This window comes from Rattus norvegicus, chromosome 13, assembly GCF_036323735.1.
Source record: "Rattus norvegicus strain BN/NHsdMcwi chromosome 13, GRCr8, whole genome shotgun sequence".
NCBI classification, from domain to species: Eukaryota; Metazoa; Chordata; class Mammalia; order Rodentia; family Muridae; genus Rattus; species Rattus norvegicus.
In genome coordinates, this window is record NC_086031.1 from 95,187,438 (window position 1) to 95,213,280 (window position 25,843).

At 50.8% G+C, this 25,843-nt stretch overlaps 2 protein-coding genes and 1 long non-coding RNA gene across 9 annotated transcripts in view; 2 read left to right on the forward strand and 1 right to left on the reverse strand.

The window, feature by feature from the left end:
* Positions 1 to 653: 653 nt before the first annotated feature.
* On the forward strand, positions 654 to 4,051 carry Lefty1 (left right determination factor 1). Its single transcript, NM_001109080.1, has 4 exons — positions 654 to 985; positions 2,240 to 2,486; positions 2,683 to 2,928; positions 3,305 to 4,051. Exons 1-4 carry the CDS (start codon positions 736 to 738, stop codon positions 3,666 to 3,668), a joined length of 1,107 nt encoding a protein of 368 aa, NP_001102550.1. The 5' UTR covers positions 654 to 735; the 3' UTR covers positions 3,669 to 4,051.
* A 2,834-nt stretch (positions 4,052 to 6,885) lies between these two features.
* Positions 6,886 to 25,843, forward strand: part of Tmem63a (transmembrane protein 63a) — a 33,622-nt gene continuing 14,664 nt past the window's right edge. Inside the window, exons 1-9 of one of the 7 annotated variants that reach the window (XM_017598727.3) lie at positions 6,886 to 7,798; positions 12,070 to 12,269; positions 14,452 to 14,531; positions 17,364 to 17,427; positions 18,206 to 18,243; positions 19,976 to 20,118; positions 20,942 to 20,993; positions 21,422 to 21,530; positions 23,708 to 23,778. In XM_017598727.3, the coding sequence (XP_017454216.1) occupies positions 12,084 to 12,269; positions 14,452 to 14,531; positions 17,364 to 17,427; positions 18,206 to 18,243; positions 19,976 to 20,118; positions 20,942 to 20,993; positions 21,422 to 21,530; positions 23,708 to 23,778 (743 nt within the window). In that variant the 5' untranslated portion in view covers positions 6,886 to 7,798; positions 12,070 to 12,083. The other 6 variants (NM_001134496.2, XM_006250365.4, XM_006250364.5 and 3 more) reach the window with 6 other exon arrangements.
* On the reverse strand, positions 7,365 to 11,174 carry LOC134481606 (uncharacterized). Its single transcript, XR_010057309.1, has 2 exons — positions 10,908 to 11,174; positions 7,365 to 10,528 (listed from the first exon to the last, which is right to left on the reverse strand). It is a non-coding gene; the product is annotated as an uncharacterized LOC134481606 (long non-coding RNA).

Genomic DNA, 25,843 nt, shown 5'->3' on the forward strand with positions numbered 1-25,843 from the left:
GGAAGAACCCCCCCCCCCCGCCCCAAGTCCCCCAAACCCTCTAAAGTGGAGCAGTTTGAGTCTTTTTTTTTTTTTTTTTTTTTTGGTTCTTTTTTTTGGAGCTGGGGACCGAACCCAGGGCCTTGGAGCAGTTTGAGTCTTAACAGCCCTAGACGCCGTTTGGACACCTGGCGAGGTGTACTGGGAAGGCAGTCAGCTGGAGAGCCCAGGTGTTGATTGATATCTGGTTCTTTCCAGGGGCTGGAAGCAGAATGAACGAGACTACAGGTGCACATTCCAGACGCTGGGAGCAGGCACCCAGCCGAGAACGAGACCTCCACGCTCCTTCGGGACACACCTCCCAACCCATGCTGGGATTGAATTTAGGGCTTCTTGTGTGCAGGGCTGGTGCTCTACCACTGAGCTATTACCACCTCCGGCCCTGAATGTCCTAATTGGTCAGACACCCTTAAGTCAATGGCGAAGTATATGGCTAACAGACAGTGGTGACCAGATGTTCTCAGTCCAGACAGGCTTTTGTGTCCTTTCTAGACTGCCCCTCCTCAGGGCTCAGGGGCTTGATTCATGCTGAGCTCCCAGGAGGTCCCAGGGGTGTGACCTCTCTCTTTCTTCCTCCCTGCCCCCCACCCCAGGACCAGCTATAAAGCTGTTCTGTACCAGCCCTCAGCAGACTCAAGACCCTTTCAAGACACCTGAGGGACACAAGAGCTACAGGTTCTCTTCCTGGGCAGCACCATGCGGTTCCTATGGCTCTGTTGGGCACTCTGGGCACTATTCCAGGTTAGCCCTGGAGAAGCCCTGACTGGAGAGCAGGTCCTGGGCAGCCTTCTGCAACAGCTGCGGCTTGATCGACCGCCAGTCTTGGACAAGGCTGATGTGGAGGGAATGGTCATCCCCTCGCATGTGAGGGCCCAGTATGTGGCCCTGCTCCAGCACAGCCATGACAGCCGCTCCCGAGGCAAGAGGTTTAGCCAGAACTTTCGAGGTGAGCCCTCCCCGGTTGTCCTTGGTCTCTAGGAAAGGTGGGCTGATCATGCCTTCCGTCTATAGTGTGAATGGGCCCTTACTTTGTGGGGCTGAGAGTCGAAGTCATGGGGGAACACAGTCTGAGGCAGTTGTGAGAGGGGAGCAGGTCTGGGTCTGGGCACTGGGGATTTGGCTGTGCACTGAAGGACCCTCGGGATAAAAAAAGGGGGGGCTGTGCTTGCTGGTAAATTAAGGAGCACCTCGAATAGCGACTATGTCTCACCACGGACAGAGGATAGCATGGGCCTTCATGGTGGCACAGCCGTTTCCAGCTGGAATCAGCCCTCAGTTGGGCACAAAACAAAACTTACTGTCCTATGGTACCTCGGTCTGGAGACATAAGTTGCTGGTTCTGAACAGGCAGGCAGTGGGGATGTCTGCTGAGGAGAGGTGTGACTGGCCACACAGGTAACCACCCAGCAATCCTGAGAACGCACTGGCCAGAGCCATTTAGGAACGCGACAACGTCCTTAACATTTGCCCCAGTGTTCAGTCCTACAAAGATGCTCGCAGACTCCTGTTCCGCCGAACAGAACCCCGGCAAGAGCATCTGTCCCTTAAGAAAGGCACGGTTCGGGGCTGGGGATTTAGCTCAGTGGTAGAGTGCTTACCTAGGAAGCGCAAGGCCCTGGGTTCGGTCCCCAGCTCCGGAAAAAAAAGAACCAAAAAAAAAAAAAAAATAGAAAAGAAAGGCACGGTTCGGGGGCTGGGGATTTAGCTCAGTGGTAGAGCGCTTACCTAGGAAGCGCAAGGCCCTGGGTTCGGTCCCCAGCTCCGAAGAAAAGAACCAAAAAAAAAAAAAAAAAAAAAAAGAAGAAAGGCACGGCTCCACAGTGATCTTGGGTTTTCTCTCTCTAGCCTCTGCAGCCTGACTCTGTACTGCCCCCCATCTTCTCCCAAAACCTTCCAGGAAGAACCCAGCATTGCTATGCTCTTGAGCCCAACCAGTTCCTTCCTTGCACAGGGTTCCAAAGTCACCACTAAGGGTGGGAGAAACAGTAAGAAAAAGAGAACCCCACTGATTGCTTTAGCATTCAGGGCCTCGTTGCAAAATTTACAATTCCTGGATATATAGAGACACTTCTTTTTCACGTTGATCATGGGCTTCCTGCTCACAATTCTCCCTGAGGGTTACTAAGGAATCTTGGCTATTGGCCTTGGGTCCTTGCCACCCTGGGTGTAGAGGCCGGGCTGACTCTGTCCTTGTCCACAGAGGTGGCAGGCAGGTTCCTGGTGTCAGAGACCTCCAGTCACCTGCTGGTGTTCGGCATGGAGCAGCGGCTGCCGCCTAACAGTGAGCTGGTGCAGGCTGTGCTGCGGCTGTTCCAGGAGCCTGTGCCCAGAACAGCTCTCCGGAGGCAAAAGAGGCTGTCCCCACACAGCGCCCGGGCTCGGGTCACCATTGAATGGCTGCGCTTCCGCGAGGATGGCTCCAACCGTACCGCCCTTATCGATTCTAGGTATAAGCGCTCGCTCTCTCTCTCTCTCGTATTAGGAGCGTTAGAAAGTGCAGGGGGAAAAAAAAGTGCAGGGCTCGGCCCTGCAGAGGGAGGGGAGTAGCAGATGATAGGGGTGGGAACGGAATGGAACAGACTCCTTCAGGGTCTCCCTAAAGCCTGCCAGTCCTCTCGCCTGACGCGCGCTGCTGTGTCTCAGGCTCGTGTCCATCCACGAGAGCGGCTGGAAGGTCTTCGATGTGACCGAGGCCGTGAACTTCTGGCAGCAGCTGAGCCGGCCGAGGCAGCCGCTGCTGCTCCAGGTGTCGGTGCAGAGGGAGCATCTGGGACCGGGGACCTGGAGCGCACACAAGTTGGTCCGGTTCGCGGCGCAGGGGACGCCGGACGGCAAGGGGCTGGGCGAGCCACAGCTGGAGCTGCACACGCTGGACCTCAAGGACTATGGGTAGGCACTGTGGGTTAAGTTACAAGCAAAATCGAGAGACAAATGAGGAATTTGACCTAACTGTGAAATGACAAAATTTCAGAATGTGAGAATATTTAGAAAAGCTTCCTCTGACTGTTAGGAAGTTCCCAGTAAATAGGATTTATTTTATTTTATTTTTTATTTCTTAGCTATTTCATCCCCACATAAATATTCAGTATTCAGTTGTTTTCTTTGCTGTGGCACTGGGATTTAAATCTAGGCCAGAAAACTGCTCCTAATGAGCTACACACCCAGCCCAGTTCCTCAATTCCGGCAGAGCAAGATCTTAGTGTCTCCACAGAATGCCAGGATCTCAGCCGAGCCTCAACTGACTTCTTGACTTCTCACCCAACAGGGCTCAAGGCAATTGTGACCCCGAGACACCAGTGACTGAAGGCACCCGATGCTGTCGCCAAGAGATGTACCTGGACCTGCAGGGGATGAAGTGGGCTGAGAACTGGATCCTAGAACCCCCAGGATTCCTGACTTACGAATGTGTGGGCAGCTGCCTGCAGCCACCAGAGTCCCTGACCATCAGGTGGCCATTTCTGGGGCCTCGGCAGTGTGTGGCCTCAGAGATGACTTCCTTGCCCCTGATTGTCAGCATAAAGGAGGACGGCAGGACCAGGCCTCAAGTGGTCAGCCTGCCCAACATGAGGGTGCAGAGGTGTAGCTGTGCCTCGGATGGGGCGCTCATACCCAGGAGGCTGGAGCCATAGGCACAGGGCGTGGCCTCCCCAAGGACGTGACGGTAATATACGGGGAGAGATGGGGATTCTAAATCCCTAAGGGGCGAATGCTCTGCGTGGTCCTCTGAACCAGCCCCATCCCTAAATTTTACCTTCAAGGAATGTGACTCGCTGGCCACTGGAGGCGCCACCTAGTGGTCTCTGTCCTTCATATTGTTTACTGCACTGTATACGAAGCACTTACCTGTATAGAAACCGTAAACTAAGGACAGAATCCCGAACTGCCATTGCTCCCTTAATCTGTCCCTGTATCTGGGCTGAGCCCCAGTCTTGTCTCTGGACCTAAGACCCAAGTGTATCAAACTAGGTAATACCAGCTTTGCTAGATGGGAATAAAATATGTTTTGCTTTGTAAGTTTTTGTTTCATTATTAATAATAATAATATTATTATTATTTTCCTCTCAAGACAGGATTTCTTTGTGTAGCTCTGGCTCGTTTCTCCATTTAGACTACCTACATCTGTGCAAACTGAGGCAGAAAAAGAAAGGCGTTAGGTCAGCATAACTGAGAACTAAAGAGCTTGATTTAGCCAAGACTGGGTGGGGATCCCCCCCCCCCCAGCTGAAGACCGAACCCAGGGCCTTGCGCTTGGTGGGGGTTTCAACGATAAAGGAAGCCAAGACTGATACTCATTTGGACCCCAGTCTGTGGTGGTATCTGGTTTTCAGACCTAAGATAGAAATGTTTTGTTTGCTGTTGAGATTTTGGCTTTTCTGGGCTTGCAATTAGGGTTTTCTTTCAATTCTGGTTGCATTAAGAAAACAAACCAGGGCTTGGGGATTTAGCTCAGTGGTAGAGCACTTGCCTAGGAAGCGCAAGGCCCTGGGTTCGGTCCCCAGCTCCGGAAAAAAAAAAAAAAAAGAACCAAGAAAACAAACCAACCAACCAACAAACCTGGACTGGAGAAGATGGCTCAGTAGTTAAGGGCACTGACTGCTCTTCCAGAGGTCCTGAGTTCAATTCCCAGCAACCACATGGTGGCTGTAACCATCTTTAAAGGGATCTGGAGCCCTCTTCTGGTGTCTCTGAAAAGAGCCACAGTGTAGTCACATACATAAAGAAATAAATTTAAAAAAACCAAACCCTTATCATGTCAGATGTGGTGGCATGCACATTTAAGCCCAGCACAGGCAGGCAGATCTGAGTTTGAGGCCATCCTGTCTACATAGGGAGCTTCAAGCCAGTCACTACCACACTGTCAGACCTTGTTTCAAATAAAAAAAAAAAAAGTCAAGTCCTAATTCTAGAAGGCTGGAGCTCACTCCTCTCGGACTGACATAGGGAGTGGTATTCACAGCATTGGCTGTGCCATGGTAGGATGCCACGTATACAGAGACTTTTAAGAAATAAGCTTGACCAGTGTCTCAGCTCAGTGAATGGCTCTCTGAGTCTCCCCACAAGTCTGCACAGCTGTTGGCTTCAAATTCCATATCTTGAATTCCATATCCTCTAGTCTAATCTGAATTTTCTAGTCTTGATCCCCTAAAAGCAGCAACCCTTACCTTCCATAGGTTTGGTTTAAGGAACCAATAATTTAATAATTACTTTACACACTGAATGGTACAACCAGGCCTATGGCTAATTCAACTCACACCCTAGCCTAGATTTATTTTTTTAGACTGGGCCTTACTATGTAGCTGTCTGTTATTATTTATTTGTTTATTATTATTGTTGTTGTTGTTATTATTGTTGTTATTATTATTTTGAGAAAGGTGTTATATAGATTAGGATAGCCTCTAACTCCAATGCAGTCAAAGATGACCTTAACTTTTTTTTTCTCCCACCCCCTTCTTTTCTTTTTTTAAAAGATTTATTTATTTATTATATATGAGTACATTGTAGCTGCCTTCAGACACATCAGAAGAGGGTATCAGATCTCATTACAGATGGTTGTGAGCCACCATGTGGTCGCTGGGAATTGAACTCAGGACCTCTGGAAGAGCCGTCAGTGTGCTTAACCCCGCTGAGCCACCTCTCCAGTCCACTTTTTCTTTTTCAAGACAAGACAGGGTATCTCTGTGTAGCCCTGGCTGTCCTGGAACTCACTCTGAAGACCAGGCTGGCCTGGAACTCAGATCTGCCTGTGTCTGTCTTACAAGTGCTGGGACTAAAGGTGTGCACCACCTTACCTGGTTTTAATTTTTTTATTTTTGTTTTTTGTTTTCTCCAGACAGGGTTTTTCTGTGTGGTCTCAGCTGCCCTAGAACTCACTCTGTACGCAAAGGTGACCTCAAACTCCCAGGAATTTGCCTGCTTTTGCCTCCTGAATGCTGGGATTAAAGGCATGCACCACCGCTGTCCGTCTGACCTTAAATGTTTTAAAATATTAAATTGTGTGTGTGTGTGTGTGTGGGTGTGTGTGTGCGCGCGCGCGCGTGCGCGTGTGTGCCCATGGTGTGCCAGCATGTGCTGTGGAAGTCAGATGGAAATTTTAGGGAGCCGGTTCTCTCTTTCAACAGTGGGTTCTGAGAAACAGACTCTGCTAGTCAGACTTCTGTGGCAAGCACCTTTATGCCCTGAGCTTACATCTTGAACTTCTCCTCCCGTGTCCTCATCCAGAATGATGCACCAGAATGATGTAATAACATTACAGGCTTGTGCCACCATGACTAGCTTATGGCTCACTAAGTATCATGCATGCTACCCAAACTCTCTGCCCACTCGAGCTACATCTCTGGGCTTTGTCAGCTCACACACTCTGACCCCTTGCAGTCTTCTGGATTTTGAGACAACTGTAACATACTGCAGACCAGACATGGAAAGCCTTTCCCCTCATCACAGGCTCTGAACCTTTTCTTTGGTAGTCACAACATTATCCTAACATAACTGGGGCTAGACCCCAGGGCACAGACCAGGCAGGTGTCAGCATCATCAACAAAAGCAGAAATGAGGACTAAAGATGTGTCGAATGAGAGCCAGGAGATCAGTCAGAGCCAATCTGAGGAGCCAAGGGAATGACCAGGGGCCTACAGCCCGGGACCTAGAGAAGCTGGTTGTGGGGTCCTTAACAAAGAAACAAGGACAGAGGAAGTCTCTGGGAAATTAACTATTAGCTAGGTGCTTACGGGGATGGGGGATGGAAGTCGGAAGAGACAGAGAACTGAGACAGGAAAGAGGCAACCCTTTTCAGATAGCCGCTGGCTGGGCTAGAATCAGGACCAGGGAGGCTGCGAGGGTATTTTTGTCTTTACTGTAGAAGATGAAAGCTCGGGCGTGGAAGTGAGGTCAGAGAGGCGGCTGTGCCTTGGGGAAGGAGGAGCTGTTCAGGCTTGGCGGTGTTAGTGCTGGCAAGAACTCCACAGAAGCTTTGGTCCCACTCTTTTCCTTGTGGAAACTGAGGCCTGCAAGTGGGTGATTTGTGGCAGTGGCCCTGCCAGGGTCCTTATTCCATTCCTCTAACACATCCAGCGCTGGTCCTGCCCTGCGTGAGGGCACAGATCAGGTGTAGTGGCTGCTGGTTAGCTGGAAACCTCCAAGTCCCAGCCAGAACATACCCAACGCTCAGCGGGTTTGGTCCCAGTTGGCAACGTTGGTAGCCGGGACGGATGTGTAACGTGTGTTCCTAGGGAACGCTGGAAATGCTGTACTTTATTTGGGAGCAGGACAGAGCTTTGGAACTTTCAAGCTCTCTTGGCTACAGATGGCTGGAAGCAGAGCAGCGTAGGTTCACTGTGTCCTGGTGCTCCCCCGCCCTGCAACCCAACTGGGCCAGCTTAGAAGTTCCTGCGGACATTCAATCACGAACATTTGCAGATGCTCTCCAACGCCGCAACCATCCTAGACACGGCCCAGTGTCCTCTCAGTGGGGATGTGCTAGGGCACAGAGAGACAGTCGGGACACGCTCTCCCAGCCTTGTGGGCGTCAGCTGGTTTGGTTCCGCCCGTAGACCTCCGTGAGGACGGCCACGCGTGGACCAGAGTCAGAGAACCACAGAGAGGCTCACTGCCCGGCGCACAGTCCTCAACGTTCAGCTGGCGCCGGCGGGAGCCAAGAGTCCAAATTAGGCAACGCGTGGAAACAGTTCTGCGCATGTGCAGGAGGCGCCGGAGTTTCACTTTGTAACTTTTAAGTGGTGGGGACGCCGCCCCGCCCCGCCAGGTACGGACTGACCACTCCCCCGGGCGCGCGCGCCGCGCCGCCGCCGCCACCGCCGCAGGTAAAGTGGGAAGGGGAGCAGAGACGGAGGCCGGACCCTCCCAGGACGCGCCGGCCCCGGTCCTCGAGGGGCGGGGTGCCTCGGGTCGCCTTCCCCGGGGACTGTCTGGTGACAGTAGCCGGGTAGGTGGCTAGAGAGTGCCAATCAAATCCCGCGCCGCTGGGACTTCCTGACAGCCTTTGGCTGCGTGGCGGATCCTTCCCTCCACCTCCTCCGTGGGCTTTGGAGTTTGTCTGTGGGGTCCGATCTCCCCGCCTAACCCAAAGGGCAACGTCGGAGCCCTCTCTTCTTTAATTCTTACCGGGCTAGACCCGGCCTGAGCGCGCTTCGTACGGTCTGGGTGATCACTCATTCCTGCCCTGGTAGCACCTGGTGGAGGAAAACTGGGGACTTGGGGAAAGGCGGGGGGGGGGGGGGGGGGACGAGCTGCCACGGCAAAGAAACCGGATCCGACAACAACTCACTTACCCAGACCCGATAAGCCTGGCTACCTGACACCTCGGGTGAGGTGGAGTTGTTGTCTTTCAGCCCCAAACAGGGGCCAACAGCTGTAGGGACTTTTGTAAAAGGCCTGGGAACATCTTTTCTGTCCCGAAGCTCTGATTGGGTCCCAGGGCCTGTCCCGTCGAGAGTTTGGGGTGCAAATGAGAAGATGGTGGGGTGCTGAGCATTTGTTTGCATGTGTGAGTATTCGTTGGATGTGGGATGGTGACTGTTGCAAAGTGTGTGTACCTAGGCACGGCTCCTGAGACCACAGTGTCGAATTGCTTTTTAAAAGGCCCCCTCACCCCGCGTAGTGATGGGGTTGGAATACAGCCTTTTGCCTTGCACATTCTAGGCTTGCGCTTTGCCCTGAGCACCATTCCCGCCCCTCGGGGACTTGTTTGATTTCCTCCCCACACCCAGTGCCTCCTCTGTCTGGCCTGGCTGCCCCTTGGTGAGTGTGTTTCCCCTGCCCTCTCAGAGATGTTCCTTCGGAAAGGCAAGAAAGCTTTGTCGGGCTCATGGAGAGCCTAGGGAATGTTTCAGTAGCAGCCTCTGCCTGTTCCTGCGGCTGCTGGGTGGGGACAGGTTGCTCCAACTGGAGGAGCCTAGGGTCTGGGACTGTGGGTCTCAAAGGCCTTCACTTGGCTTCTCACCCTTTCACTTTCCAAGCCTTCCTTGTTTGCTCTGTTGTATTTGATTTCCCTGATTCTAGCCCACGGGGGTGGGGGTGGGGTGGGAGGGTGGAGGTTGGAGGGTGGGAGTGGGTGGGGAGGATGTCAAGGCAGGGCAGCTGCCCTTGGTGACTGCACCAGGCAGAAGGCCACCTGGTTGAGGAGGCCTGAGACTGGACCTGCCTGTGCCCAGGCTGTCTTCTCTGCTGGCTGACCTCCCTTAGTTCTTCTGTTTTGTTTTTGAGTCAGGGTCTTACTAGGTAGCCCTGGATGACCTAGAACTCACAGCGATCCACCTGCCTCTGCCTCCTGAGTGTTGTGGTTAATGGGTGTGTACCAACATACCCAGCCTCCCTTAGTTCTTACCAAACTTTGTAGATTCTCCTGGGAAACCTGCTTGGCAAGAGAAAAATGACTTAGGAGTGTGGCCGGTCATTAGGGAAAGGGAGCCACAGGAACCCTTCCGGGGGTCAAGGCTCCTCTGTTTCTCCAGGCCCCTGAAAGAGACTTTGGTGAGTCACCCTTCCTACCCCCAGCACCGCCCCAGCCCCTCCCTTCCTAGGGACGGCATTCTGTCTGGGAGCATTTATGAGGATGTTTTTCCTTTTCTCTTTCTGAGCCTTCTTTATTTGTTCTGTGGTGGCTCATTTCCCCTAATTTTAGCTTTAGGGCACCTTGAGGTGCTACAGCAGCCCTCTGGGTGTCTAGATGAGGCCTTGGCTTGGTATGCCACCTCAAGCACCAGAGGGAGAGAGGCCCTCCTGACTTTGGCAGGGCCTAGTTCCAATGGACAAGAGATGTGAAGCCTGGAGCTGCCAGTCCTGCTGGGTGAGGAGAGAGGAACAGGGAGGCACAGAGGAACCCTGGCAGGTGGTGGAGAACTTGTTCTAGGAATTTAGGTGCAGAGACAGGTAGGAAGAAACTCACTGGGCAAGACCAGAAAATGGGATGAGAGTCACTTGGGCAGGCCTCAGAGTAACAGCAGAGTGGAGAGGGTTTCTGCTCTAAAACCCTAAACTGGAAGAAAGTGGCTCCCCTGTGACTTATGTGACCCTGGTGGCATCAGGACAGTGTGTGGATGTTGGTGCTGCAGGGGCAGGTTAAGTGGACAGCCTAGCAGGAAATGAGAAGCAAGCCAGAGGCCTGACTGACTCACTAAGACTTGGAGCTGTCTGGGGTGGGCGGTGGGAGGATCTGACCCAGCTGAGGACTTCTCCAGCGGATGCCCACAGTCCTTCCTCACTAAGTGTGTCAACAACGCAGCCTTGCATCACCAGACAGGGATGTTTCGAAGTATTGATGTCCTGGTGGTTTTTTTTCCCCTTTGAAACAGCCTTATGTAGAGATTTCCATCAGTGCCTGGGTGCCTGGAACCTCAGGAGGTGTCAGCCCTGAGGCTGGAGCCTTGTCTGTTGGACTCAAGCTTTCTGTGCAGCCAAGGCTGGCCTTAAAATCCTGATCCTATTTCTTCCTTGAGTGCTGGGATGGCAGGTCTTCTGAGACCATTCCTTGCTTCTGTGGGTGAGGTTTAAAGGAGAGAAGCAGGAACGTCAGCTCTAGGTAGAAGTGCCATTCGTTTCAGCCACTAACCCTATGGCACCAAACACATGTCTACCTCCAGCCACCAGAAGTTCCGTATAGAAGGAGAAAGTGATCCAGTCTCTTAAGCCCAGTCTCCTCCCTCATGCTTCCCTCACCTTCTGTCAGGCACATTGTAAGTGTGAGTCTGTGCTTGAGCTTCTCTCTGTGTGTGTGTGTGTGTGTGTGTGTGTGTGTGTGTGTGTTGCATATGTGAGTCTGCACAGGCATGTGTGTGTGGGTCTTTGTGTGTCTGCACAGCAGGGTCAGTAGTCAAGAACTGGGACCCTACCCCACCCAACCCAGAACACCTTACCAGCACTTTCCTAGTTCAGACATCTGCTTCCGGTTTGTTATACCCTCTTTTCTTGTCACTAATACTTGTGCCACTCTTGCAGGCAGAAGAAACAGACTTTGAGGAAGGAAGTGCTCTGAGAATTACGATTTGAGCAGACTTTGGGAGGTGGCAGCCTAAGGAGGGAGGTGGTTTCTTACGACTTCCCACTCATAAACGATGTGAAAAGCAGGCCAGAACCCGGGCACCAAAGTCCTTGGGCTTCAGTGCCAGGGGACAGACTGTAGATTTCCATTAAATTTGCCAGGGGTTCTGGAAGCCTTCGGAGTCAGCGCACAGCCTGCGGCTGTGCCTATTTGAAACACTGAACCTTCTGTTAGAGGGGAGGCATGACCATAAGAGGGTGGGGCTGAGCACAGCTGTGCCCTGAGCCCTGCCCAGCAGAGGGCGGAGGCTTCGCTGCTCTGACTGCCCCGCCCACTTTTGCCTCTCTGGGAAGCCCTCTGTGGTCTCAGTTACAGAGCGAAGACCCAGGCTCTGCGACTCAGGGTTGGAGGTGCCATCCTGTGGCACCAAGCTTCTTAGTCTGGGAGATGAGTGGATATTAAGTGTCTGGAACTTGGATTCCAAGAAAAAGCCAACCAGCCTTGGAGACCCCAGCTCTGACATTCTGAGGATAGCCGGAGTGGGCTCTTGTTCTCTCTAATGGACCAACAGTGTCCCTGGCTGTTCCTCAGCTGGCAGCTGAGGTTTCTTCCCCTCCCTAGCTTTTGTGGATCTCTCTCTTCTCTCCTGTCTGTTTCTCAGTGCCCTGAGGACTCCCAGTTATTTTCCCCGCAGTACTTCAGGCTAGAGGAAGCTTAACAGTGGCTACCTCTGACCACCCCCACCCCTTCACCTTCTTTACTCCTTTTTGGGGCATCTGCTCTTTGTATCCCTGAACTGGTCGTCTAATCTGACCTTCTAGGCTGTCCCTGCAAATGGAGCTAGTCTTTATGACTCTACCAGGCACAGAGAGAAGTCGGGCTCTCCTGACTCTGTGCTGATGGTTCTCACTCTCTCCTGGTTCTGTGCCCCACCTGCGTGGGGCTGGGAAGATGGGAAGCACTTACCTTAGCTGTGACAGCACTGACTGGTGGAGAACTGCAAGTTCACACTCTGTCCTTATACTTCTTGTTCCTAGGGAGAGAAGACATAATGACCAGCTCCCCATTCCTGGATCCCTGGCCATCTAAGGCTGTATCTATCCGTGAGCGTCTGGGTCTTGGGGACCGTCCCAATGACTCCTATTGCTACAACTCAGCCAAAAACAGCACTGTGCTCCAAGGGGTCACCTTTGGAGGCATCCCCACTGTCCTGCTCCTAGATGTTGGTTGCTTTCTGGTAAGATCCCCTCTCAGTTATGTGTTTAACCCCTTGTTCTCTAGGACCTTCTAGGAAATCACCTGAGGTTCTGTGACCCTGGACATGGAGTAGGTAGACCTTGAGTTCTGGAAACATTGTAATGCGTCCTTCCACAGAGGATCTGGAGATTGAGTAGGGCCTTGTGTGTCACTGTGATCCAGATTACACAGCCACTAGCCAGTCCTGTCTTATCTCACTGGCCCTCAGGGTGGGTGGCATGAGAGATGGGAATGGGAGACTATGGACCAGGTTAGACCATGTGCAACTTCTTTTTTTTTTTTTTTTTTTTTTCCCGGAGCTGGGGACCGAACCCAGGGCCTTGCGCTTCCTAGGCAAGCGCTCTACCACTGAGCTAAATCCCCAACTCCCATGTGCAACTTCTAGTGTGTGAGTGGTGCTTCCTTTTGCCCTGGGATGCCTGGGGCTTTCAGAACCAGAAATAGATTTCTTTGAGCTGACCTAAGGGGACATGTGTCTCTTTCCTTAATGCTGACCGTCTGTTCACAAAGATTCTTCCCATTTGAAACAGGAAGGGCATTTCTTCCTAATTTTGGTTCCTAGGACCAAGGTCTACATTGTTGCCCTAGAGGTTGGCTACATAGTTGCTCATCAGGGTTGCTATGGGAACTGCCTGCTTCCACCTTGGCTTTCAGGGAAAATGGAATTCCTACTACCAACAAGCATTCCCAGCACACTCCTTCCGGCAGGAGAAGTTATCCATGCTTGTGGGCCCAAGAGAGGGGAGCAGGCAGGGTGTGGCAGATGGGAAGAGTTGGCCAAGTCAAGGGGTCTGGGCAGGACTAAATGGGGCCCAGGTGGGTTGGGGAGCTGCTTAGGGAGAAAGTCACTTTCATCTAGATTGTGCTGGTACATGTGATTTTTTTTTTTTTTTTTTTTTTTTGTGAGGGACGGGGTCTCACTATGTTGCTGAAGATGGTCTCTGAGCTCCTGGCCTCAAGAAATCCTCCTGTCTCAGCTACCCAAATAGGCTTTAACAACCTTGATGGATTTGGAAAGATTATCGTTATTTGCACAGGAGAGTGAATCTAAGTCTTCTCATACTGTACCATTCCACGCTACCTCCAGTCCCTCTGAGTTTGGATTTTTATTGTGGGAATTTATACGGTCAAGTGGGGACTGTGTTCGAACCAGAGAAGACCTAGATGTGGGGGAGATGACTACACCATGTGCAGAGAGGCAAGCAATGACAGATGGTGACTACGTCCTAGGGGGCTTGTGTTCTATAGTGGGACTCATCTGTCTTTGGGAACGCATCACCCACTTCCGGCTCACCTTAAGAAAATCCCCCAGAAATTCAGGGCTGTGGATTTCCCTTAATGAAATAACATCTGCCCTCAAAAACCTAGTACATCTAAGGTGCCAGGTTCCACCCCAGCACTAAATAAACACATGGCCAGAGCAGGCAAGCCTGTGCTACTTGAGATGTCTTTCCCCCTCTCTTACTCTCAGAGAAGCCCATATAAGTTGGGGAGAGAGGCAAAGACACACTAGAGAGCTGTCCAAGGCAGAGGTAAAGGGTCTGAGGAGGTAGGTGAGTGTCTCAGACATCTAGACCTAATAGGCAGAAATGGATCTCCCTCTGCACATGAGGTCGTTGCTGTCACACAGGCCTGTTCTTCTGTCCCAGCTCTCTGGGGTTGGGCCAGCCTAGAGTGTCAGGGCCTGATAGGGTTCACTGGATGCACTTGCTGTGTGGGATCCGAAACCCTGAAGAATTGGACACAAATTTAATGAAATGTAATTTTAAAAAAAATCAAGCCAGGTAGTCTCAGTTACCAAGGGCTAGGGCTGGAGGACTTGAGTTCAGGAGTTAGCGGCAAGCCTGGGCAACCTGGTGAGGGTTTTACTCTAAGAACAAGGTTTTGGGATGAGGTAAAGAGGAGAGTGGTCTTTCCAGTCTGGTCAGGCCAGGCCTCACCTTCTGACTTGGGGTCTGTTGTGGGTGATAGGCTTCACTAGAAAGACTGCATCCAAGCCCGAGGCTGTGTGACACTGTTGGTGACGTGGGCACGGTGGAGGAAGGTGCCAGGCTGCTGAGCTATGGGCTCTTTCTGGGCTGGATGGAGTCCTCTGCCCTCTGAGTCTGGCTGCCCTAGGGCCCAGACAGTTTACCTTGACTTGATTTCCTTTTTCCTTTCAGGTTTTAATACTGGTGTTTTCCATCATAAGGAGAAAATTCTGGGATTACGGCCGCATAGCCCTGGTATCAGAAGCAGGCAGGTAAATAAAACAGCAGAACATTTTTTTTTTTTTTTGGAGCTGGGGACCGAACCCAGGGCCTTGCGCTTCCTAGGTAAGCGCTCTACCACTGAGCTAAATCCCCAACCCCTTTTTTTCTTTTTTACAGAGCTGGGGACCAAACCCAGGGCCTTGCACTTGCTAGGCAAGCACTCTACCACTGAGCTAAATCCCCAACCCAGAACATTTTTTACCTAGAATGTAAGCATGTCTGTGCATCCTTCTGAGTGTAAATATTGTATATACACATGTGTGCATTGCAAATATATGTATGTATGTTGATGCATGTATGCTTACATGTATGTATGTATGTATGTATGTATGTTTGTTTGTTTGTTTGTTTGTTTGTTTATGTTTCTGTGCTTCTGGAATGGGCTGGAGCCAGGCCTATGCCAGGAGCTGTATCTTCCTTTCTGTTGCTCACTAAAGCCCCTGTGAGGCCTCACTGCTTAGAGCTCTGTTCACAGGAAACCAAGGGCTGGAGATCCTCTGTCTCCTGGGGCTCTGGTTTCAGGCTGCGGAAGATCAGCATTGCTTTTAGGGTTTTGTCACCACTGAAGGAGGATGCCATTTTCTTGCTCACCTTGCACACGTCTTGTCTCCCTTAGACTATCATATTTGAAGTTAATTACCTTGGCCAGGGCTGGCTTAGTGAGTAAGAAGGAAGGCAGGTGTGGGGAAGATGCCCGCCTTTCTTCCTGTTCAGGGCTCAAGTTGGACAAGCCTGTTAACAAAACATAGGTTCTCTGGCCAGACCGAGGCCCTTATGGTTCCGTGCTGGGTGGGGACAGCTCTGAGCACTTTACAAAAGGTGAAGAGGAGTCCTAGAACCAGACTTTCCTGTTCCGTCTGGCTGCTGTGGACCTCTGGAGCTTGTGTCAGATGAGGCATCTTGAAGCAAGTGGAGACTTCAGGTGCCCCCTCCAGGTCTGTCCCAGGGGCCCATGGTCACTGCTTCATCTTCTGAAATGTTGCAGTGGTGGGATGAGGAAGAAAGGTACATTTAGGGAGATGCTTCTCTACCCCCAGAAGATAGATCCCTTCGACAGTTCCTAGTCAGCATGGGCCTGAGCATGTCCAGACTGCAGGAGAGACTGTGGGAAGTGTCTTCAGTGTGGATGGCTTACTTCCTGTTAAGGATACAACCATTCACACTTGGGGCTAGTTTGCTGTCTTCTTCCCTCCACATCACGGAGCTGAGGAGGGACATCTCATTCCCTGACAAGGGGTCTTGGAGGACACTTTGAGACAGAGCTGTCTGGTTCTGAGATGCAGTGAGATCTGGGATGAGTCCCAGAGACAGCCTCTCAGGGAGCTCAAACAGCACCTGACAGTTTACTAACGTAATTTTATACCCCTTAGCCATAGCACCATGCTCCAGGTTCAGTGAGAGACACTGAGGAAGATGCCGTGTGTTGGCCCCTGGTCTCTACATGTGTGTGCACATACATCTGCACCTGAGTGCACACACAAGACACACACACACACACACACACACACACACACACACACACCACACCACCACCACCACCACCACCACCACCGTATTTAACATGTCTGTTCATTCACTCTGAGATACACAGTTTAGTATTTTCTCACCATTTCTCACTATCTATCTATCTATCTATCTATCTATCTATCTATCTATCTATCTACCTACCTACCTACCTACCTACCTACCTACCTGGACGTCTTTTTTGTCCTGGCCTCCCAGGTAGGCCTTCTTTGAACTTGTGATCCTCCTACATCACCCTTCATTGAGTTACATTGTTACAGATGGTTGTGGGCCACCATATGGTTGCTGGGAATTGAACTCAGGACCTCTGGAAGATCAGTCAGCTCTTAACTGTGGAACTATTTCTCCAGCCCCTTATTTTTATTTTTTAAGACAATCTCTCACCTTAATTTTTTTCATTAATTAATTTATTCACTACACATCCCAACATCAGCCCTCCTTTCCCTCCAGACTCCCCACAGTCCTCCCCCCACCCCATTTCTCTTTCTCCACCCCTCCAAAAAGGGGAAGCCCACCCTTTTACAAATTTTTATTTTTATATGCATGTGTGTTTTTGCATGCATGTCTGTGTACCACTTGTGTGCTTGGTGCTGGCAGAGGCCAGAAGAGGGTGTCGACAAGAGGATGTGGGGTCCCCTGGAACTGGAGTTACAGATGATTGTGAGTCATCATGTGGGGCTGGGATTTTAACTCAGGACCTCTGGAGGAGGCCAGTGCTCTTAACCACAGAGCCATCTCTCCAGCCCCATGTGTATGTGTTTTGAGGGGGACCCATTCCAACGATGAGGCTTTGCAAGTATTGTTAGTTTTCCTTAACAGTTTCCCGGGTGCAGGGGTAACTTGTTCCCCTGCTCCCTCGTGTCCCTGTGTCCGCTCTTTCTCAGGCTGTTTCTCTGGAATGAAGCCCCTATTTCCTGTCATTCCAGTCACTGTGGTAGGGTAACATGCAGCATTGCACATTGGTTTGGATGTGTTTGGAAAGGTACTGTAAACAGGCCACACCCTCAAGTTCCTGCAGGTGGACCAGTTCAGCGCTGAGGTTGGAGGGTGTCACATTGCTGTGGTCCCTTGATGCCCTGGCCCTGTGCACCGCCCATCCAACACAGTTTTATGCCTTGTGGGTTTATGAGTGTTGCTTCTGGTTTTTGAAGTAGTTCGTATTTGCTGCCACCACTGAGAGTCAATAGCTTTGATCCCGAACTCTAAGATTAGAAAACAAAACACTGGGCTTGTTGTATTCAACCTTTTTAAATTTCAGAATGATTTATCTTTTCTTCCCCTCCCTTTTGTGTCTGCAGTGAGGCCAGATTCCGGAGACTGTCATCTTCTTCCTCAGGGCAACAAGACTTTGAAAGTGAACTGGTTGGTATCCATGGATGGTTGTTTTGTGGCTTGAGGACAGAGGGTTCTGCCTGGTAGTAATGATTAATGGAGGTCTAGGCAGTTGCACCCCTTGTTTAGTGACTAACAGCACTGTGGTCTGGGAGTGGTCAGCTCTGGAGAAAGCTCCCCTCTGTATGAACAGAAATGTGAGGACTTGGAAGTACCTGGAAGGAGATAGTGGTTAAATGACCCCTCACTGCGAAGCTCCATTGGCTTCCAGGTAGAGCAGGTTGTGCATTTCCTGGGCTTTGCCAGCAACTTCTCTCTGACGCTTAGGGTTTTTATAGAAGAGTTAATTATTGACGCGTCTGCTAGATTTTGAGCCAAACGTGGGCAAATCCTGCCTCATACAACCTTGTCCCCAGCACTAGATATCTGGCAGGTACTCAGTTACTGTTGACTGAGTGATGAGCAAATATTTGTCTTTCCCAGATGGTAACAGGCTAGCTTTATAGAGCAGTAAGACCCAAGAGATCATGGAGCCTACACATATTTCTTCCCCTCTCTAAGGCCTGTGCTGGGGTACTCTCCAATTGGTCAGACTGGTTCCTGCCGTGTCTTATTTTTTTTTTTAAATCCCCACCTGCCTTATAAAATATAAGAATTAGGAGGGCAACTCACCAAATGTATGAAGGGAAAAAAAAAATCCTCTTTTACACAGCTCGGAGTAGAATGGTGATTTAATCTCAAGGATCTGATTGTGTTTGCCTCCCAAAGATATAGGTGCTGGATGCTAATACCTGTTCTCTGTCTCCAGGGATGCTGCTCTTGGCTATCGGCCATCTTCCGCCTACAGTGAGTAAGACGGGGGTGTCTGTTGGGGCATGTGACTTTGTGTGGGTGCTTGGCCATTCAGGAGGAAGTAGCTGAGATGTTTGATTCTGAAGTGGTGACTCTCATACTTTTCCAGTGTATAAGGCTGTGAAGTCCCTGTGGACAGGGTTACAGGGACGAAGGAGGCCTTCTGTGTACACAGTCCTTCTGGGGCTCAGACATCTCCAAACTGCAGTTGGATTTTAGAGGTTCTCGAATCTAGTGATAAACTTTTGAACCAAATGAGGTGTCTGAGTGGAATTGAACCCAGGGCTTCGTGCATAGTAGGCAAATGAACTATTTCCCCAGCCCTTAGCTAAACGAATTTAATTTCCCAACTTACTCATTCTGATGCATATAAAGCCATATAGCACAGTTCCTATCCGTATCTAGTCAACGCTATATATCAAGTAGAATCATTCCTGTCTAAAGCAAAACAAAACAAACACCCCTCTAAAACAAAACGACAAAATTTTAATTAGATTCCATAATATTATAAAGGAAAAGGACATTGTGGAACGAATTGGGGAAATTGGCTTGGGGATTCTGAGGTCCTCTCCCAGGGCCTCAGTTTCCCCACCTGATTTGTGTGGGAGTCTGGTGGGAGTTGTCCCTGAGGTTGCTGGCAGGAGGCAGGGTCACAAGGAGAAGCCAGTGAACTTCCTGAAGCAACAGGAAGCAGATGGGCGGGTGCGTGGCTTGCTTGGAAGAGGGAAGATGTTAGGTGCAAAACTCATCCCGAAATGAGGCACTGAGCAAGTGTGGTGCCCGCCGCTGCCTGTCTGTGAGCTCCCTTGGGAGTCGGATGTACTTTAACCCATAGCGTCCCGGAGCTCTGCTGGGTGTGTAAGGCGGAAATGGACAGTCAGTTCTGAGCCCATTTGGATGTGACAATCGGATGTGACCGTGTAACTCCACAGAATGGTTCCAGACATCAGTGCTGGGCTGTGTAAATTCACTTTTTTCATGCTTCTTTGCTTGTTTTTCTGGCCTTACCACACAAGACTTCCCTGGTCTCTGGAGCAGGAGCCTTGAAACCCCTCTGTGTGCAGAATGGGGAGGAGTAGGAGGAACCTCTGACTCTCCTCCCGCTATGGAAAGGAAATCTGGCTGTTGTGAGCCTGGGACTTTACAACCGACCCAGAAATTCTTTGTGGGTCGGAAGGTCCATCAAGTTACTTCCCTGTTTCTGGGGTCATGGCGTCGGCAGAGTTATACAGTTGGATGGAATGAGACAGAGAATGTTCAAAACACAGTTCACTGCAGTCTCCCAGCCCATCCTGGGGTTGGGGAAAGGGAGATACAGTGAGGAGGAGGGCCCAGGTGAATTGTATGGCATTCCCAAAGTGGCTTTCAGTAGCCATCTTGCCATGGAAGCGGGTAAGGATTGTGGAGAAGTTTTATGCACGTGCCTCATCCATCCACCATGTGACAGGATCGAGTAGCAGAACACGGGAGATGGTAGTTCATTTGCTGAGAGCGTGATGGCCTGGGATCTCGTGTCAGTAGCTTCACCTTGACACATTGTGTGGTCCTTAAGGCCACACAGTTTTTCTGTGCCTTTGTACCGTCGTATATCTACATTAAAGATGTGGCATAAAATGCCATCTCCTACGATTCTCATGAGGGCTGGATGAATTCCCCGTGCAAGGCCCTGCAGGCCTGGCTTCCACCGATACCTTGTTAAGAGTGTCTCTGCGTGTGTCTTGGCCAGTGATGACCAGATCCTGGAGTGGTGTGGAGAAGATGCCATCCACTACCTGTCCTTCCAGAGACACATCATCTTTCTGCTGGTGGTGGTTAGCTTCTTGTCCCTGTGCGTCATCTTGCCTGTCAACCTCTCAGGAGACTTGCTAGGTGAGACCCTGACTTGGCCAGTACCTGTGTTGGGAGAGAGTGGGGCTCTAGGGAAGGGACTCAGTTTGGTAGAGTAGACCCTGGGGAATGTGACACAGTCTTAGGGTGACTTTGGGAAAATTATCATCCAAATAAAGATCTAGAAGAGAACCCTTCCGAATCTGGGGTGCAGGATGGAACCCCTTAAATATCAATTTTTGGTTCTAAGTAGGGAAAAAACTGGCAAACCAACCACAAAGCCTATAGAATTGGGCAGGTTTCAGCAAGTGTGTTTTTGCTTGTCTTTTTGAGACAAGCTCCAACCATGTAGTCCAGGCTAGCCTTCCCTTGCCCTTCTGAGTACTGGAATTATAAATAGAGCTACCACCCCCAGCTTTAGAAGTGTATCTTTCAATTTCCTACCTTTATCCAAGTCCTGAGGCCACCATTCGTAGGCTTACATGCCTATGATGACGTAGTCAAAGTCATTGTGGAATAATTATATCTCCTTAGCTTCCAAAACGCCTCCACAGATCCACTTGTGACATCCAGGTTCTCCACTTTCTTTCTGGGGACAACCAAGGATGCTACTAGTTCTCATCAAAGCATCTTTAAAACAAGCCTCAGTGCCAGGCGAACTTAAATTCTGCCTTTGCCGGCACGGTGAGCTGTAACGGAGGTCCTGAGTGATGGAGGTTTAAGTTGATGGATGTTGTCTTCTGTCTGGTCTAGGCATCTTATACTGCTTCTCCTCCGAGCTCCAGACCTCTATAACCTGAGGTCAGTTAGTCCTCTTCCCGGTTTCTCACTGTGATCCTGCCACTAAGTGTCTGTTTCTCTGCAGATAAGGACCCTTACAGCTTCGGGAGGACAACAATAGCAAACCTGCAGACAGAGTGAGTATGAGTGGAGCCCTGGAGACACCTCAAAGCTGCTGGACTGCTGGACTGCTGGACTGCTGGACTGCTGGGCCGCTGAGCTGCTGGGCCGCTGGGCCGCTGGGCTGCTGGGCTGCTGGGCTGCTGGGCTGCTGGGCTGCTGGTGTGAACATGTCTTGGGAAGCTTGTTTTTCAGGAGGCTTAGAGCCCCATGTCAGGACAGAGAAGCTGGGGTGTGAGCGAGCATGTCTCAGGCAGCTTCAGTTTCGTAGACAGCTTAAAGCCCACATACGAATAGGGGTCTCTCTGAAGTACTGTGGCCTCTGTTGGGGGCAAAGTCACTGGCTCTTAGCAAAGTACCCATTGAGGGTGATTGAGCCCCAGCCATGTACCTCATCCCTTCTGTGGGGATGCCCAGCCCTGGTAACAGGTGATATCTTCCTTAGCAATGACCTCCTCTGGCTGCACACTGTCTTCTCCGTCATCTACCTCTTCCTCACCGTGGGCTTTATGTGGCACCACACACGGTCCATCAGATACAAAGAGGAGAGTCTGGTGAGTGAAGCTGGGGCTGGTGGGGGGAATGTTCTAGGAGGGTCTCAAGTGAGAGATGGAGGGGGGACAGTTCCCATGGCCTCCACAGAACTACATCAGTAGTGAACTTGAGGGGTGCTGGGACCTAATTTCTGTCTTTATGCACTCACCCGGCATCACCACTACCACCTCCACTACCACACCACCACCTCCACCACCTCCACCATCACCACCTCCACCATCACCACCTCCACCATCACCACCTCCACCATCACCACCTCCACCATCACCACCTCCACCATCACCACCTCCACCATCACCACCTCCACCATCACCACCTCCACCATCACCACCTCCACCATCACCACCTCCACCATCACCACCTCCACCATCACCACCTCCACCATCACCACCTCCACCATCACCACCTCCACCATCACCACCACCACCATCACCACCTCCACCATCACCACCTCCACCATCACCACCTCCACCATCACCACCTCCACCATCACCACCTCCACCATCACCACCTCCACCATCACCACCTCCACCATCACCACCTCCACCATCACCACCTCCACCATCACCACCTCCACCATCACCACCTCCACCATCACCACCTCCACCATCACCACCTCCACCATCACCACCTCCACCATCACCACCTCCATCATCACCACCACCACCATCACCACCTCCACCACCTCCTCCACCATCACCTCCACCTCCATCATCACCACCTCCACCATCACCACCTCCACCATCACCACTACCACCACCACCATCACCACCACCACCACCACCACCATCATCACCTCTACCTCCACACCACCTCTACCTCCATCATCACCACCACCACGACCACCACCACCACCACGACCACCACCATCACCACCATCACCACCACCACCACCACCACCATCACCACCACCATCATCATCATCATCATCATCATCATCATCTATTGATGTTTTTGTAAAGACGGGGTCTTGTGTAGCCCAGCCTCATTTGAGGTAGTTATGCAGCCAAAGATGACCTCATGCTCATTTTGCCCCCACCTCCCAGGTGTTAGGATTACGGGCACGCATCAACGTCTTCAGCTTAGTAGTAGGGTCATTATTATTTAACTTACTGGTCAACGGCAGTGGAAATTTTCCTTCATTTTGTCTGTGGCTACTTGATCTGTGGGGTCAGGGCTTTAGCTGCTGCTCTGAGGTGAAGAAGTCTGTGGAGGACTGTGAGCCCGTGGTTAGAGTGCTTGCCTGACGTGTGCCAGATACTGGTTGATAACTCAGCATGCAAAAAAACCCACTCCTCTCACTCTAGTTTGCTTCCGGTTACTGTGATAAACACCATGGTCCAAAGCGACTTAGGGGAGGCAAAGAGTTTATCTCAGCTTACCGGTCCAGAAATTGAAGGACGTCTTAGCAGGAACTGAAATAGAAAGGAAGAATGCTCCTTACTGGCTCATCCCTAGGCTCACAGCCTTCTAACTTTCCTATACAGCCCACAACCACCTGCCTAGGGATGGTGCCGCCCACAGTGGGCTGGGGCCTCTGACATCAATCATCTATCAGTCAGACTCTCACAGATATGGCCACAGACCAATCGGATCTGAGTGATTCCTCAATTAAGGTTCCTTCTACCGAGGTGTGTTAAACAAAAAGAAACGGGCTGGAGAGATGGCTCGGTGGTTAAGAGCACCGACTACTGCTCTTTCAGAGGTCCTGAGTTCAATTCCTAGCAACCACATGGTGGCTCACAACCATCTTAATGAGATCTGATGCCCTCTTCTGAGGTGTCTGAAGACAGTGACAGTGCACTCATATACATAAAATAAGTAAATAAATAAGTAAACAAATCTTTAATAAACAAACAAACAACTAGCATCTCCTCCTCCAAGCCAAAACAGCCTGGCTAAGGCCAGGTGACCCCTGTGATTTGTTGTGTGACCCCTTAGAGCTGTGTCCCTTTCTGGAATCTTTCTCGGTTTCCCCGCTGTGCAAAGGAGGCTCATGATTCGCTTTGGAAAGGGATACCACGCATCTAACACCCCTGGGCCTCTTCAAGGCCAAGCATGAGAAACATGAACCTCCTATCTGCCATCTTTCTTGTGATGTGAGAGAGATGACACCCCGCCTCGCCAATCACCCTGGACTTTCTCTGTGACTTTCTCCTGGTATGTTCCCTGGCAGGTGAGACAGACCTTGTTCATCACAGGACTCCCCAGAGAAGCCAGAAAGGAGACCGTGGAGAGTCACTTCCGGTAAGAGAGAGACCCTGTGAGCCACTCATGGTGAGCAGGGCTGTGGAGGGCCCGCCCCTGAGGCCTGTGCTATAGTGGACATCTGTGTCTTCTGTCTGAATATGCAGGGCTGGTCCCTCTCTGCTATAGGTATCGAGTGGCTTCTTGGTGTGGCCCTGATGAGCTGTGCCAGCAGCCTGGCTGGGTTGCTATGCACTCTGTTTAGCAGTTGTGGTTAAGGCTCGGGGACCCAGGATCCAGCGTGCAGGCTGAAGTCCACGCTGGATGAGAGCTGTCCCCAGGTTCCTGTATGTTGGTTGTCTCTAGGGAAAACGTCTGACTCTCAAGGGCTCTGGGACAGCCTCGGCAGCCACAGGCCCTGCAGGTAGAGTAGGAATGCTCACAGCCACAAGCATAGGAAAAGGCTCAGCTTTGGCCCAGAATTCCACAAGGCCACTCCCTGGCTGGGGTGTCAGCCTCTCTTCATCCCTTGTCAGTTCTGCCACAGCAGCAAATACCAGGAGTTAGCTGCCGATGAACTTTGTGCAGCCTATGAAGAAAACACTAGCTGAATAGTTAGCATAAACAGAACTGTAAGAGAATGTTTAAAATTACTGACCGGTCTCCTTCAGCAGCTACAACTATTTAGAAAACATTTGCATATACATCAACATATCTGCATATTGACAAACATTTGCACATATAGAATATATTTGCATATTCACTTGACACTGGAATGATTATAATTTTTTCCCCCCATTTCTTGAAAAAGTTCCTCCAAGTTGCCTGGTAGGTGGCTTTTGGAAATAGTGTGCCCACTTCATGCCCGGACTTTAGGAAGATGTGTGTCCTCATTGCCATGTAAACATTGTGTGACTTAGACACCCCCTGTTTAGGAAGGCTTCCTGGGGGAGACTGTGGCTGTGCACAGCCACGAACTTGTGACTCTGCTCCACACCGGGTCCGTCCTGTTCACTGCGAATCTCCTTCTCAAAGCCTTTTTCCCCCTCATCTTTTTGTGGTTCTGATTATCGAATCTTACCAGACAGAGGCTCTACCACTGAGCTTCATCCCCACTCAGCCCACTTCTGAGCTCTTGTCCGGGTCAGAACTGGTCCCACTACTAACAAACTCGTTGGTTCCTCCATGGGCTTGCCTTCTCACACACTCACTAAAACGCAAGCTGAAGCAGGCTGTGTTTCCAGGACCCAGACTACAGCAGGTGATGCCTGAGAGGCCCTGGAGTCCCAGGGGTCATGTGGACAGCGTTTTGTGTATGGTACAGGGGCATTTTGTGGTTAATCTTGGCTGACCTTGGAGCTAGGCTGCCTGGATCAGCTTCTGGCTCAGATATTCACTGTGTGATCCTAAGCCTCCCTTGGTGAGGCAGGCATTTTATTGACTGGTGTGTGTGTGTGTGTGTGTGTGTGTGTGTGTGTGTGTGTGGACATCTTCCTGCTGTTTCCTACTGTTGTTAGACCCTTTAGAGGTCTGTTGCTGTTAGGAAAGCTGTACGATTTCAGCCATAGCCAAAGGTAGACCCATCCCTAGAACAGATGACCAATCTCTTTCTTTGAGTAGCTGGGAAGAGCTCTTTCTTTTTGGTGCTGGGGATGGGACCTGTGACTGAGCCTCACCAATGAGCCACGCCTCAGTCCTGGTATGCTCAAATTTCCCATGAGAAATTTCCACCAACCCCAAAACAAATGAATATAAATTTGTCAATTTAAGGCAATTACTTTCATGTTTTTGAAAAAAAGATGCCTCTGGGGCTAGTGATGCAACTGTAATAAGCAATTCCTATATGTTTAGCATCACATGGTCATGGGTTCAATCCCTAGCGCACACACACACACACACACACACACACACACCACACACACACACTACCACACACACATACACACCACACACACACACACTACCACACACACACATACACACCACACACACACACACACTACCACACACACACACACACATACACCATACCACACACACTCACAACACACACACACACCACACACACCACACCACAAACCACACACACCACACCACACCACATACACACACACACACACACCAC